General features: G+C 53.8%; 1 protein-coding gene across 1 annotated transcript in view; it reads right to left on the bottom strand.

Moving 5' to 3' along the window:
• CACNA1A (calcium voltage-gated channel subunit alpha1 A) overlaps positions 1–14,206 on the bottom strand; it is a 242,007-nt gene that overhangs the window by 14,352 nt on the left and 213,449 nt on the right. The window contains exons 34-40 of the mRNA XM_007469118.1: positions 11,254–11,370; positions 10,843–10,908; positions 10,552–10,667; positions 9,047–9,197; positions 5,358–5,485; positions 3,034–3,130; positions 503–608 (exon numbers count right to left, since the gene is read on the bottom strand). Coding sequence (XP_007469180.1) covers positions 503–608; positions 3,034–3,130; positions 5,358–5,485; positions 9,047–9,197; positions 10,552–10,667; positions 10,843–10,908; positions 11,254–11,370 — 781 coding nt within the window. The remainder of the gene's footprint in view (positions 1–502; positions 609–3,033; positions 3,131–5,357; positions 5,486–9,046; positions 9,198–10,551; positions 10,668–10,842; positions 10,909–11,253; positions 11,371–14,206) is intronic.

Here is a 14,206-nt window from a genome sequence, read left to right as displayed (position 1 = left end):
TCTTTCCCTCACACCCCACATTCCATGCATCAGCATCTGGTCCTCTTGACTCCCAGGAAATATCCACAATCTGAATATCCCATATCCCCTCCTTCCGAGCCACCATCCTGTGTTCCCATGAGTTATATCAGGCCTCCTCCTAGCTTCTCTCCACTGTGGTTAGAGGGAGTAGGTGCCTCCTCTGCTCTCGAGGCTGCTTGGTGCCCCCGTGAGCAGAGCGCAAGTCAGTTCAACACAGCCCCAGGTGGGGGGAGGGGCTATGCACCCGCTGGTCCCTCTGTCTGGAGCGCTTTCCCCCCAGGTATCCACGTGACTCCTTCACAACCTCGTTGGGGAGGCCTCCCCCATTGGAAGTGTAACCTGCATCCTCCAGGCTTAGAGCAGTGTCCGGCACACAGGAGGGAAGCTCTCAGTATTTGCTGAGCAGGTGAATGGCTGAGCCCTCCGAGGCCCTGGCTCCGTCCACCCTGCCCCACCTCTCTGCTCCCGTTCCTGCCCTTACCCTTGGCGATCTTGATATCCAGGGCTGTGCGGATCAGAGCCATGAGGGTAGAATTGAAGTGGACGGTGTTGTCATCGGCAACAGGCAGATCCATCCGCAGGAGCCTCTACAGAAAACCAAAGGCAAGGGCAGTCACTCCCAGGCACCCCTCCCCGATCCCGTGAGCCAGACCCACCCTACCCAGGGAGCCCCAGGAAGAACTCTGAGGGCAGCGGCTAGGGTGCCCCCCACCCTCAGGTTACCTGTCCCGGTGTTCCATTTCCTGATTGCCCTCGGTGGCTCCCTCAGGGAGGGCCCTGGGGGCTCTCCTATGCTGCGGAGCCCCTGCCCGTTCCTCGCCCGCCTGCTGGACCCTAGGGCTGGCATTTCCAGGGTTGGCCCACATCCTTGCCCTGCCCCAGAGTTCTTCTGGACAGCTCCGTTCCATTCTGACCCCAAAGAAGAATACAAGCCAGATCGCAGCAGACATGCAGCAGCCAGGCAGAGGGGGTCCATTGCCGCAGCCGCCGGGGGGGCCGCTGGCTCTCCACCCCCAACCCCTGGCTCGGCCCAGACCAGACCAGATGGGCACAGACCACATCATTCCTCCGAGAGGCGGCAGGCAGGCGACTCCCCCTGCTGATGGGGCGGGCCCCTCGCGCAGCACATGCAGCGAGGCCATGACACACAGAACAGCGGACAGGGGCGCATGCAGACGGAATCTCGAGACTCATTCATAGCTCCGTGGAAAGTGTATCTCAGGGGCATTTCCAGATCTTGGCTCTTTGTGCAATGGCAGGGGGAAGGGGTGAGGGAGGTGTTCCCATGGCCCAGGGAAGAAAAGATTCCCTGTATCCCAGGCAGGGGCTCTGTCCCCCATGCTTGGTGGCGTGGGAGAGGATGCTGGGCTAGTGTGCACCAGCCCAGGCTGAGGTGGCACGGAGATGGAGACTGATGTTCACCAGAGAATTCAGACACAGGTAAGCAGGAAACACAGAGTTGGAGATGGCGAAGGGGATGGCAAAGTCAGAGCCGAACACAAGAGATGGGTTGAGGCAGGGTGGGGAGGGAGATGGTAGACAGAGAAACACATACACACTGGGCCACTGTGCACAGCTGTGCAGGCTGTGCACTGCACAACGGGCTCCCCATCTTAGAAATCATGGATTTGTGTATTTAAGTGACAACTCCCCAGCTGATAGTGGAAAAGTGTCTTGCTCTCCCCACATTGGTGGATTCCAGTTGTTTTCCCACAGACAAAGTGTTCTGTGCAAATGATGTTCATTTCAGATTTGCACAAAGGTGCCTTATGGGCCCGTGGCGGCCCTGCACAGAGACCAGGAAGGGAAGGGCACTCTCTCCCTCTCTCTTGCACACGCTCACACACACACCCACACTCAGCCAAGGAGAGACCAAGAGAAGGACAACAGAAAATTAGAGAAGCGACAGGTACATGGTAGTAAGGCTGGTGGGGCCATCTCCTGGTCTCGCCTGGGAAGGAGGAGTTCACGGAGGGAAGTGGATGAGGAATGAGGTTGTGGGGAGGTGGTTACACGAGGCACGAAGAAATGGGATGGACAGAGGGGAGGGAGGACTCTTGTAGACAGAGGAGGCCAAGGTGGATGGGTGAATGGAATGATGGGACCATTTTTTTGTTTTTGGGAGGGGCTGACGGTAAAGGTCATCTCTGAACTTCTAGTGGATGAGTTAGGGGGAACAGAGCATCTGTCCTTGGGTGCCAAGGGAGATTCCGGGACGGGGTCTAGAGGGGTGGCCCGGCCCAGCCGCCTGGCGGCTCCTTCAGCCAGCATGCACCACCCCCCCGGTCGGCCATGGTGCCTGCCCGCCCCAGGCCCCCGCCAAGGCAGCGTGCATGGCCTGCGTCAGGGTGCCACGGTCCAGGGGTCCAGCTGCGGCCCGCCTGCCCACTCTGGAACAATGGAGAGGCATGTTGGGGTGTCTTGGAGGGAGATGGGTGGCTTAAGGACAGGAAGACTGGGGAAGCAACTCCAGGGGGGAGGCAGGGGAGGAGAGGCTCTGGGTGCTCCCCGGGAAATCTTGGATCCCCCAAGGCCCTAGGTCAGAGATCAGCTTCAGGTGTGTGTGTGGGACCGTGAGACCTGGGGGCTCAAGATACAAAAGATGGGGTCCAAGCCCCTCCCTGCAAGGCACCTGCCCAGGTCTGGGCATGGGGGCCGCTCTGGGCTCATTGGCGACCCCCACCTCCCAAAGGGTGTCCAATTTGGTTCCTGGGGGACCAGGTGTGAGGGGACCTGGGGGCTCCCCTCCCCCTCCCCCCCGGCGTGTCGGCCATAATAGAGTCTCAAAACACCAAGACACACTGATCAGAAAGGACGGACACAGTATACTGCTTAGAATCAAGGGATGGTCATGATCCATTTACTCAAGGAGGAAAGGGGAAAAAAAGGAAAAAAAGAAAAAGAAAAAAAAAGAACAGTAATGCTGGAAAAAGAGACTCGGCTGGTTGTTCCTGGTCAGCACTGAAAAATCCCCAGTGCCCGGGCATTGGTGGTCGGCAAGGGTTAGACTACCTTGTAAGCCACTCTGGCCGGACACTTCTTCCCCAGACCCAGGGGCGGAGACATGTGTCTCAGCATCTGATACATGTCCGGGTAAGGCATGCGGCCCCTGGCAGCACCGAGAACAAAAAAACGGGGGTGGGAACGGAGAACCAAAGGAAGGGTGGGTGGAGGGAGGGGAAGAAAAGGAAGGAAAAAAAAAAACAACCAAAAAAACCAAAAAACCAAAACAAAAAAAATCACACGAGCCGAAAAAATAGAGAGAGAAAGATGCAGAGAACGATAAAATAGGTATTTCAAATAAATGGAAAAGAGGAGGGGAAAAAATGGAAGAGGCAATTAAAAAAAGATTATTTCACTGCTTACGAGCAGGGGGGGAGAGAGAGAGAGAGAAGAGAAAAGTCAGATTCACTTTTGACTCTGGGCTATGGTTCTGGTGGAATGTGGACGGAAGTGGGGGCTTCTCACTTGGAAGCAATGCTTTGGTTCAGTGCCATTTAAAAAACTGGGTCAGGTTCTCTGGTTTGGCTGAGGCTGGTCTCTGAGGGGGCCTAGATGGGGAAGAGGGGCCAGGGCAGTGGAAGGAGGGCCGGGGGCTTTGGGAGGCGAAGGGTGGAGGAGGGGAGAGTGGAGGAGATGGTGGGGGGGTCAATGCAAAGTTACAACCCCCCCGGATATGTCTGATTTGGGGTGCCGTTGAGACCCCGGGATGGGCAGCTTCAGCTAAGAGCAAGCAGAAATGGCTGAAGGGAACGGAGAGATATATGTTCCATGCTTCATCAAGTCTATGTGACTGCATTCTGTTGGCTAAGTTTTCTAGTTTAGTGCAAAAGAGAGAGATGGCTCTGTTTTTCAGATTTTATATATATATATATATATATATATGAAATATATATATTGAAGAACCCCAAGCCACACTCATTCCATGGATGCTAGCAGGTTTTAGTGGAAATCAAACCTTGCAAGCAACCCTATGAGGACATTTCTTGCCTAAGCCGAGAGGGGGAGATATTACGCGCAATAAACTGTACATATCCTTATAATGAATCCGACCGCTGAAAGGAGAAGAGAGGGGATTAGTGGAGGCACGGGTTTAAGCTGCGTTCACACTGGCTCCCCGTGCGCACAGTGAGGTCATGATGCCAGGGGCTGGGGACCCCCTGGCTTAGAGGAGGGGAGATGTGGGATGAGTGAAGGTCCCTGAGATGTTCCCAGACACTCACAGACCCTGGGGCAGAGGGTTTCATTTGGAGTGGGTTGGGAGCTCTGGGCGGGGGGAACCTCCCCCAGGGCTCTCTGTGTCTCCCTCTTCCACAATCTGGATGGGCTACACTGGGGGCTGGGGGGGCTCGTGGAATAGAGGACAGGGGGACAGCATCCAACTGCTGTGACCTAAAATCAAAAGAGGAAGAGTTAGGAACCAGCTGAAAGTCAAGCCCCAGCCCCGCAGCTCACCCCAGCCTCTTGGTCTCATGGAGGGTTGTCCGGGGCTGAAAGAATGGCGAGGATCGACTCCACCCCACCTTCCTCATGAGGCTCCCCTCTAGTGTTCAGGCTGCTGAGGGCCCCCATTTAATGCTTTCTCAGGCCCCAAGCTCAGCCTGAACTAGAATCCTCAGTTTGTGGTTGGTGGGCTCTGAGCATCAGGATGGCACCTCTGAGCATCCTGCAAGGGCTTGGTGTTGAGCAGGCACTCAATACACTTGAGCAGGGTGGAGACCACCCTCGGAAACCATCACCTGTCAACCAGGAGGGGGCACTCTTGTGCCTACGGAGATGGGAGAGCTCACTCCCTTCGTGACCATGAAGATGCAAGGACACCAAGGCTCTGTGTCCTCTCCCCTGGCCTTGTGTGACCACCTGCTCCAGGGTCCTGGGATCCCAATGGGAGCTGGGTTCCACCGCTCTGATCTTGCAGCCAATTCTGTCTGCCAAGGGTACTAAGCCAGCCCTTCTCCCCACACTGCCAAGGAGAAGTGAGGCTGAGAGGCCTCTGGCTTCCTTCCTGGGGCCTGGATAACTTGTCCTCACCATCTGGAAGCCTCACAGTGGCAGAGGCAGGAGAGACTCATAGGAGGTGAACTCATGGTGGATCCCCTCCCTCGTCTCCCAGAAAACCTGGGGTTTGGGCAGCAGTGGTACCCAAATCATTTAATCCAGGATGTGTGAGGGTGCTGATTCTCATCTTTTTTTTTTTTTTCTAGACTGATCCTCCTGAAATCCCTGCTGGCTCTCCAGGGAGCCAACACCCCAAGGTCTGGATCCTGACCTAGACTGTGCTCCAGTGCCAGAGAAAGGTGGGTGATGTGGCTGGAGGATTTGGGGTGACTGCTTACCACGCTGCGGGGTCGTACTCGGCCCAGACACGCACATACTCATCCAGGTGGTGGGGACCCAGGATGGAGGAATCTCGGGTGAGGTACTCAAAGTTGTCCATGATGACAGCAACAAAAAGGTTCAGCATCTGTGGGGACCCCAGGGGCCAAGATGGGGTGGGGGAGAGGGAGACACATCCAAACACATATACACAGGGGCCCAGAGGGAGAGAGGGAGGGAGATAAAAATGGGAAAAGGTAGTCAGAGAAAGAGATGGGGGAGATAGAGGAAAGACACATGCCCACAGAAGGAGCCCAGAGACAGAGAGATGGAGAAATGGAGATGGGGGGAGAGAGACAGAGACAGAGATAAAGATGGAGACAGAGAAAGATACAAAGAGATAAAGACCAACAGTGATGGACAGAGACAATCAGAGAGAGAGGTAGAGAGGCTATGTTAAACAGAGGCCAACACCAAGGGGACCACCATGACCCCAAATCCTCCCACACCTGACCCCCAATGGGCCACAACCCTGTCATGTTCCCATCCCCAGCATAAAGTAAGCACTCAGCAAATATTTCTTGGATGGATGGATGGATGAATTTTCCTGCATTTGTCTGCATCTTGTAGCACCTTGTTATGTGCTCTTCTAGCCTTTAGCACATGGGGTGCTTGCATCAGTCTTGCCTCCAGGCCTTAGTAAACGTTGCTCCCTCAGTGGACATCATTTTTCTCCCTTTGGATAATAGCATCTGGGGAAACCCCTGCCCTTATACTTAGATGCTGTTGTTGGGTGTGGCTGGCTTCACAGGTGGTGGTCACATGACCTTGTGATTGGTTAGGGAGGGGCACATTACCCAAGGTGGCCAATGAGAGCCTTCCTTGGGATTTTTGCTGGCACTCTGGCAGCCATCTTCCCTTTATAGGGAGAAAGTTTGAGAATAAAGCCAGTGTGAAGGAGAACAGCAAAGAGGACAGGGTCTGCTATTGCCTGGATCCAGCCTCATTTGGACTTTTCAGTTATATAAGTTAGTGAACTGCAGATTTCACTTGTCAGTTTCGGTTGAATTTCTGTTACTTGCAACCAATTTGATCAATACATGGTCTAAGCCCTGCCCACAGTCCCTGAGGGCCACTCTTTGAAATCTTCCTTCCTTCAGTCTGAGTCTCCCCTATCAAAGCACATATCAGATTGTATTGCTACTGTCTCCTGACTTGTCTGCCCAACACCCCTGCAAACTGAGAGAAATATGTTCTCTCCTTATATCCCCAGTGCCTAGTATAAGGCCCGGCACATAGTAGGTATTAAGCAAATGTGTAGACGTAAGCACAGTAGGTGCTTAATAAATGACCTGTAATTCTAGGTGTCCCTAACTTCCATGACTCTATTTTTTTAATATACATCGTTTTTGGAGTATAATTGCTTCACAGTGCTGTGCTGGCTTCTGTTGTACAACAAAGTGAATCAGCCATATGCATACATATATCCCCATATCCCCTCCCTCTTGAGCTTCCCTCCCACCCTCCCTATCCCACCCTTCTAGGTGGTCACAAAGCACCGAGCTGATCTCCCTGTGCTATGCGGCTGCTTCCCACTAGCTAGCTATTTTACATTTGGTAGTGTGTATATGTCAATGCTACTCTCACTTCGCCCCAGCTTCCCCTCCCTGCCGTGTCCTCAAGCCCATTCTCTATGTCTGCTAGTGATTCTATTTTTAATTCATCATTTCGTGATATTGATTGAGCACCTGCTGTGGGCCAGTCACTGTCCTAGGTGTTGGGGATGCAGCAGTGAACTAAACAAAAATTCCTGCCTATGAAGGGCTGATGATCAAGTGTTGTAGATGTCTTCTAGGGTGCCTGCCCTTCCCAGATGGGATGTGGTATAAGACTGTGTCTCCGTATGCAGCCAGAGCTACTAGGACAAGGGTGGTCATTTGACAAGGAGCTAGGATGGCCCATTCAGACTCTCTTCTGGGAATTTGGAACTGGGCAAGGGACCGTCTAGGTCAATGGCTGTTGACATTGGACTTGGAGGGTGTGTTGCTGTGAGACTTAGGCTGCAAGTCTCTCAGTGTGAGACCGACTGCTGGTCTGAAGAGGGTGGATGTGTTGGGCTTTTGCTGACAGAAGCGGGTCCTTGGGTTGAGTTCTGAAACTAACATCTTCCACACTCCCTGGGCAGCTTCCATCCTGCCAGTAGGAGCCATGGTTAGGGGGCCAGCCTGGGGAGGGGAGAGAAGGAAGAGAGGAGCTTCCTTCTGCTTCCCACGTGGGTCTGTGTTGTGGGTTGAACTGTGTGCCCCCAAAAGATATGTTCAAATCCTGGTCCCCCGTGCCTGTGAATGTGACCTTATTTGAAGAAAGGGTCTTTGTGCACGTCATCAAGTTAAGATGAGATCATACTGGATTAAGGTCGGCTAAATTCAATATGACTGCTGTCCTCATAAGAGGGAAATCTGGACACAGACACACACGGAGAAGACCATGTGATGACAGAGGCAGTGATTGGAGTGATGCTGCCACAAACCAAGGAACACCACCTGTGACCACCAGAAGCTGGAAGAGGCCAGGAAGGATCCTATCCTAGAGGCTCTGGAGGGATCATGACCCTGCCAACACTGTGGTCAGACTTCTAGCCTCCAGAACTGTGAGAGGATAAATTTTTGTTGTTTTAAGCCACGAAGTTTGTGGTTCTTTGTGACAGCAGTCACAGGAAACTGTCTTCTGTTGTCCAGGGGCAGCAGACAGCTAGGGTGCCAGCACTCCCTCAGGGGTGCCAGGGGCAGCTGGGTTGGTGAGTAACACCTTCTTTTCCTTTTAATACCCCAGCCCTGGCCTTCCTGCAGTTGTTAATCCCTGGTGACCTCAGTGTTCTCTGCTCTTTCAAGCCTGTGTAGCCAGTCCCTATATTAAATCCCCTCTGCTTGAAATACCTAGATAGTTTCAGTTCTTCTGACTGTGCTCAAACTGCTCCAGGAAGAGTGGAGAACAAAAAAGATTTGCCGAGATGAGGCCCCAGAGAGAGGGAGAGAGAAAGAGAGAGCAGGATGGAGGTTCCTGACATATATTTTCATTCCTCCTGGTTTCAGTCTTGCAGTGCTTTATATTCTCTGGTCCTAGGAGAGTCCTCCTCTTTACAAACTTATCTTTTACTAGTGAAAACCCATTCAAATTTTTGCAAAGCCCCACAGCTCCCAGAGAATGTTTATGTGGCTGACTTTTTCCTGCCTCCTGACCGTACAGAGGAAGGCACCCACCTTTCAGATGGCAGATGGGAGTCTCCCACAGCTCAGCTAGATGGGTCCTGGGGCCAGCTCTGAGCTCCATTAGTTTTTCCCTCAGCATACCCAGTGGGTCTCAAATGGGCGAGATTCTGCTCCCTCCCCCAGGGGACACTTGATAATGGCTGGAGACATTTTTGGTTGTCACAACTGGGAGGGTAGTGGGGCATGTGCTACTGGCATCTAGTGGATCAAGGCCAGGGATACTGTCAAACATCCTAGCATGCACAGAGCAACCTCCATCAGAGAATGACGCAGATCCCGATGTCAACAGTGTCGAGGGTGAGGAAGAGTGGTTAACCTAACCCTGGGCTGGCCCAGGCTTGGAGGGAGAAAGTGTGCAACACAGCCACATTCTATAGCATCCACACCCCTGAGAGGGAGCCAGGTCTAGGGAGCCCACCCACACATGTCCACAGACTCACCAGAAATGAGCAGAGGAAGATGAAGGAAACGAAGTAAAAATAGGCAAATTCATTGCCACACTCATGAGTCAGGATGCCAGAGTTCTTATCACAGGGTTTACCGCTGAGGCAGGAAAGCATGATGTTGTGCCAAGCCTCTCCAGTGGCACTCCTGAGGACAGAGGGGGGCATCAGGGACCTGGGCACCCAGTTCTGGACACCAGCACCCCCCCAAGGGAGGCAGAGCATTGAGGTTAAACACTTAAGCTCTGGAGCTGGACTGGTGTTGGTTCAAGTCCCAGGAAAATCACTTTTTTCCTCTTGGAGCTCAGAGAGGGGGATTCTCATCCTTGGCTGCTGTGTATTAAAGCCCAAGGAGAATGTTTTTTAAAAACGCTGATGCCAATGCCCCACTCCCACAGACTTGGATTTAACTGGTTTGGGATGTGGCCTGGAGACACAGGTATGTTTCAAAAGCTTCCCTCTCTCTAGGTGATTGTCATTTCTTATTTCTTTCTCAGGTTACTCTGCTCCAGGCACACTGGTCTCCTTGCTGTCCTCCAACATGAGAGCTGTGCTCCTGCCTCAGGGCCTTTGCACTTGCTGTACCCTCTACCTGGACTGCCCTTCCCCAGATATCCACATGGCTCCCTCTCTCAACTATTTCTCTCAAATATCACCCTCCTCAAGGGAGGTGTGACCTATCAGCCTTCCTTTTTTTGGTTGTTTTTCAGTTGTTACTTGAGAAAAAAATTTAGTGTGACAAAAATATACATAAATTTAATAATTTTAAGCATTTAAGTGTATAATTCAATGGCAATAAGCACATTTACAGTGCCATGCCACCATCACCACTATCTACCTCCAGAACCTTTTTATCATCCCAAACTGAAAAACTGTACCCCATTAAACAATAACTCCCGCTATTCCCTTCTCCCAGCCCCTGACAATACTGATTCTAGTTTTTTTCCCCTAAGAATTTGCCCATTTGGGGTACCTCATGTAGGTGGAATCACACATTATTTGTTCTTTCGTGCCTCCATGTCCCTCTTAATCTTGAATCTTATCTCCTAGTATCCACTATACTTTGACTATTGATCGTCTGCCTCCGCCATGAGAATATAAGCACCCAGAGGGCAGAGAATGTTGTCTCTGTTTTGTTCCCAGTACTTACAGCAGTGCCTGGCACACACTAGGCGCTCAATAAACCTCTGATGAATGAATGAAGGAACCCTAAGTGCAGCCAGGATTAAGAATCAAGCCTCAGAGTCTATTCAGAATCCATAAGCCTTTTTCCTCATCTGTCAGGTGTGGTTGCCAAGAATCTCTAGACAGGATGCTCAGGAGGATTCAGTGAGATAATGCCTGAGAATGTCTTCATGTTTACGTCCCAGGGCCTTCGGCTCCTGCCCTGCCAGGGTCCCTTGGTCCCCCACGCCCACTCCAAACCTCAGTGGAACAGAAGGTTGAGGGCAAGCCCCCCACCCCCACCAGAAGAGAAGGGTGAAAGTGTGCCCCCCTCTCACCGGAAGAGAAGCATCAGGGCCTGGAAGAAGGTCCGGAAGTTATTGTGCTCAGTGATTTGGAATTCATCCTCGTCACTGTCCTCGTCCTCTACGTCTATGCCGATGTTGCCAAACACCTGGGGAATTAGATGGTGATGACTGGGGGTGGCCACGCCCCCTAGTGGCTCCGGGAAAACTCCACTCAACCTTCAGGGCTGCCTCTCTGAACTGGGCTCCCTTAACCCACCCCCGCCTAAGGGCGGTGGTGCTCCTTGGGAGTGCTCTGGGAACATTAGGGGGGCTGGCACTCACCTGCATCCCAATGATGGCGTAGATGAAGAAAAGCATGGCAATCAGCAGACAGACATAGGGCAGGGCCTGGTGGGAAGGAAGGCAATTAAGAAGAGTGCTGGGGGCCCCTTATCCACACTGTTTCCCTTCATTTGTCCCAGTTCTCCACCCCCACGGGGTGGCCGCATGCTGTGCCAGAGTGGTGCCAGGGTTGGTGGGCCTCTTTGGTGGCTCTGGGAGATTCCCCTTGGAACTCTCACGACACACCAGGGCAGGAAGTTAGACAAGACCCCTGCATATAACACATTCCCAGCAAGGTGTATCATAGAGGCATCTCCTCCTGATTTCTAGATTCAGCCAGAGCAGGTCGGGGTGGGGGGGATCCTGATTTTTCTTCTCAGCCCTGGGCTGGAGGCAGGGCCAGGGGCTCACCTTGAAGGACTGCACAAAGGTCCAGAGAAGAATTCGGATGGTGTAACCCTGACGGAGGAGTTTGATGAGCCGGGCCGCTCGGAAGAGGCGTAGGAAGCTCAGGTTGATGAAGTTATTCTGGGGAGATGGAGAAAGAGGGGTGACCATCCACCCACCCCCAGGGGCTCAGAGCTGTCACCACTCACAGAGGCCCCTACATGAAGCCAACCAACAGGAAAAAGCAAGCCAGACCCCAAATAAGGAGCGAGAGGAGAGAAAGCACTATTAATGCAACGGTGCGGAGGAAAAAACTCGAAAAAACGAAGTGGGGTGTGGGGAGGAGAAAGGGTGAGAGGGAGGAAGAGGCATCCACTCAAAGGCATAAACCCTCCCTGCCAGCCCCACCCTCAATGGGGAAAGGAAAGAAAAAGGAATGAAGAGAAAGGAATGTGGGTGGGTCGGGTCGTGGAAGAAATAACAAAAGAACAAGGAAAAGAAAATATATCCGAATCATCCAATCAGGAAAAAAAATCGAGATGGTTTTTGTTTCTCCCAACAACCAAATGCACTGAGACAATAGGACACAAGCGGGTCAAGTTGCCGAATCCATCACACGTGTACGATGCACAAACACCAGGGTGGGGTGGGGGCGGTCAGCACGCTCAGGCCTGGTGGACATGTGTGGGTTCCGAGGGCATGTTACACTCCGGGCCAGAAATGCATCTGTCATGGGACTCACCGGGCACCCTGCCTTGCCCTGCTGAGCTGCCCACCCTCTCCTGCCCGCCCTGACCTCACCCCACGGCCAAGAGGAGCAGTGGCTCAAGCCAGTTGGAGAAGCGGAAGAGCATCTTTTCTTACCCCCTTGGCGAGCGGGAATGGGGAGGACGGGAGGGAGCTGGGGCTGTTCGGCTGCAGGGCGAGTCCTCGCTGCCCGCTGAGTCGGAGAAGATGCATTTGGGGCCCTTTCCCCCCTCTCAGGGATGGCTTCTCAGCTTCTGGAGCTGGGTGGAGTAGCACGGGACCAGGCCTGCAGGAAGCAGGAAGTACGCAGCGCCCGTGGGTGGGTGAGCTCGCCATCAGCCCAGGCCCACCGAGGGGCCGGTGCTGGGGGCTGGGAGGTGGGGCTGTCCCTGCCCCCAGGACCTCCCTGGGTGGACCCTGCCTCTGCTCAAAGGTCCCCTGTCTAGTCACAGCCTCTACCTCCTCCCTCCCGAGCCAGAAGAACCCCAGGTAGGGGTAGGGGTGGGGAGACAGCTATGGAGATGGCGGGTCTTACGTGACTGTCCAGGGGCTTGTCTGCTGGGGCCTCTGGTGGGGTACTGGAGGCTAGAAGTCACGAATGGACCAAATCTGGCCAACGAAACTGTTTTGTTGGGCCTGAGCAGTTTTCCTTTAGAAATTAAAAATAGCTCCTAGTGTTTAAAAGCCCCCAGATCTGGCTTTCAGGCAACCCTGAGGCTGCTTCCGCTGGTAGCAGTTAGTTGAGGCACAGATGTGGCTGCCCGCCGTGAAGCAGGCCATGTCTCTTCCAGTTTGCCAAGGTTCCCACATACTAGAAATGGAGCGGTTTTCCTGGCTTACGGCATCTGCTTGGTCCCCGGAGGCATTTGAGTTTGAGACTCCTGCTTCAGGTAGGCATGGAAACCACCACTGATCAGTGGGTTGGAGGCAAAGGGGCCTTAAGGGGACTTGGAGGAGTGCTAGATACAGGCCATGTAGCAACGTTTAAACTGGCCTAGCTCTCACCCTGCAAATGGCACAGGGGTGATCATACAGGTTGCCCCAACAGTCACGGCACCACTTTCGGTCTCAAGAGTTTGGACAGTGAATTATACGGGCATCCTGTTTGGTGGTTCCTGAGGGCTTCCCAGCCACTGGATCTAGCTAGCTCTGACCTGGGAGCTGAGAGACAGAGAGAGGGGTTTCAAGGAATTTCTGAGGTTGGCAGGAGGCCTCTGGGTTTTCTGGAAAAGTCTAGGGTGCTCTCTGGGACACATCAGTTGACCCTTAGGCCTCTAGGATGGGGGAGGGGTGTGGGGCTCCTACCCTGACCACATTTGGGCCTAACCACTGTGAGAATCTCTCGAGTGCCTCGAATCAACCCCCAAACTCAGCTTGGGTGACAGTCACCCTCCGTGCCCTGTTGACCTGCCTCCCAGCCCTGCTTGGCCACCCAGCTCCATCTGGGGACAGGGCCGATGGCCCAGGTGTCCCCAGTCCCCTCCCGTCCATCCCCAGAGTACAAGCCATCCCTTCAGGGGGCGGGGCATAACATGTGGACTCATGCAAAGTCAGGCGGGCCCTGGGGGCAGCCTCTGGGGGCTTGGGGCAGAGCGGGGCGGGAGGGACTGCTACCATGCAGGAGAAAGAAGGGGAGTTTTCAGGGAGACTTGTGCAGAGAGCATGCTGCCCTTCTTGGGGCCAGGGAGACCGGAGACACACGGGGGAAGGAGGGGTGGAAATGAAAGAGGTTCAGGTGACAGGGCAGGGGAGGGTTCTAGTCTGCCCTCATCCACCCCTCCATCTCTTCCTGGGTTTGCATAGAGTCCTTCGAGGGCTCCCAGAACTTCCGACTTGCTTCCTCGCTTCCATCATTTTGTCCACAGCCAGGAAGGAAGAGCTATCCTCCCCTCCAGCCCTGCCCAGTGCTTCCTGGTTCTAGGCTGAAGGGGAGTGATGTGGGCCCTGGAAGGCTTGCTGTGTTCAGGGGTGCGAGTACTCAGAAGACCACCCTCCTGAGGGCTCCAGAGAAGTCCCGCACTCGCAGACCCCACGTCCAGCCCAGATGTTGCCTCTGCACTCCAGACCCACTAACCCACTGCCTACCTGACTTCTTCCGGGGTGCCCTTCAGGGCACTTCAAGCCCACTGTGCCCACACTTGTGCTATTCCCCTAACCTGGCCCTCTCTTGGCATTCCTTAACTTCCATCTCCCAGTTCAAGCCAGACTCAAGTCCTCCAGGCACCTCCCC

This window comes from Lipotes vexillifer, unplaced genomic scaffold (genome assembly GCF_000442215.2).
Source record: "Lipotes vexillifer unplaced genomic scaffold, Lipotes_vexillifer_v1.1 scaffold1699, whole genome shotgun sequence".
Lineage (NCBI taxonomy): Eukaryota > Metazoa > Chordata > Mammalia > Artiodactyla > Lipotidae > Lipotes > Lipotes vexillifer.
Note: the sequence above shows the minus strand (reverse complement) of the source record. Positions and strands in the feature narration are given on the sequence as shown.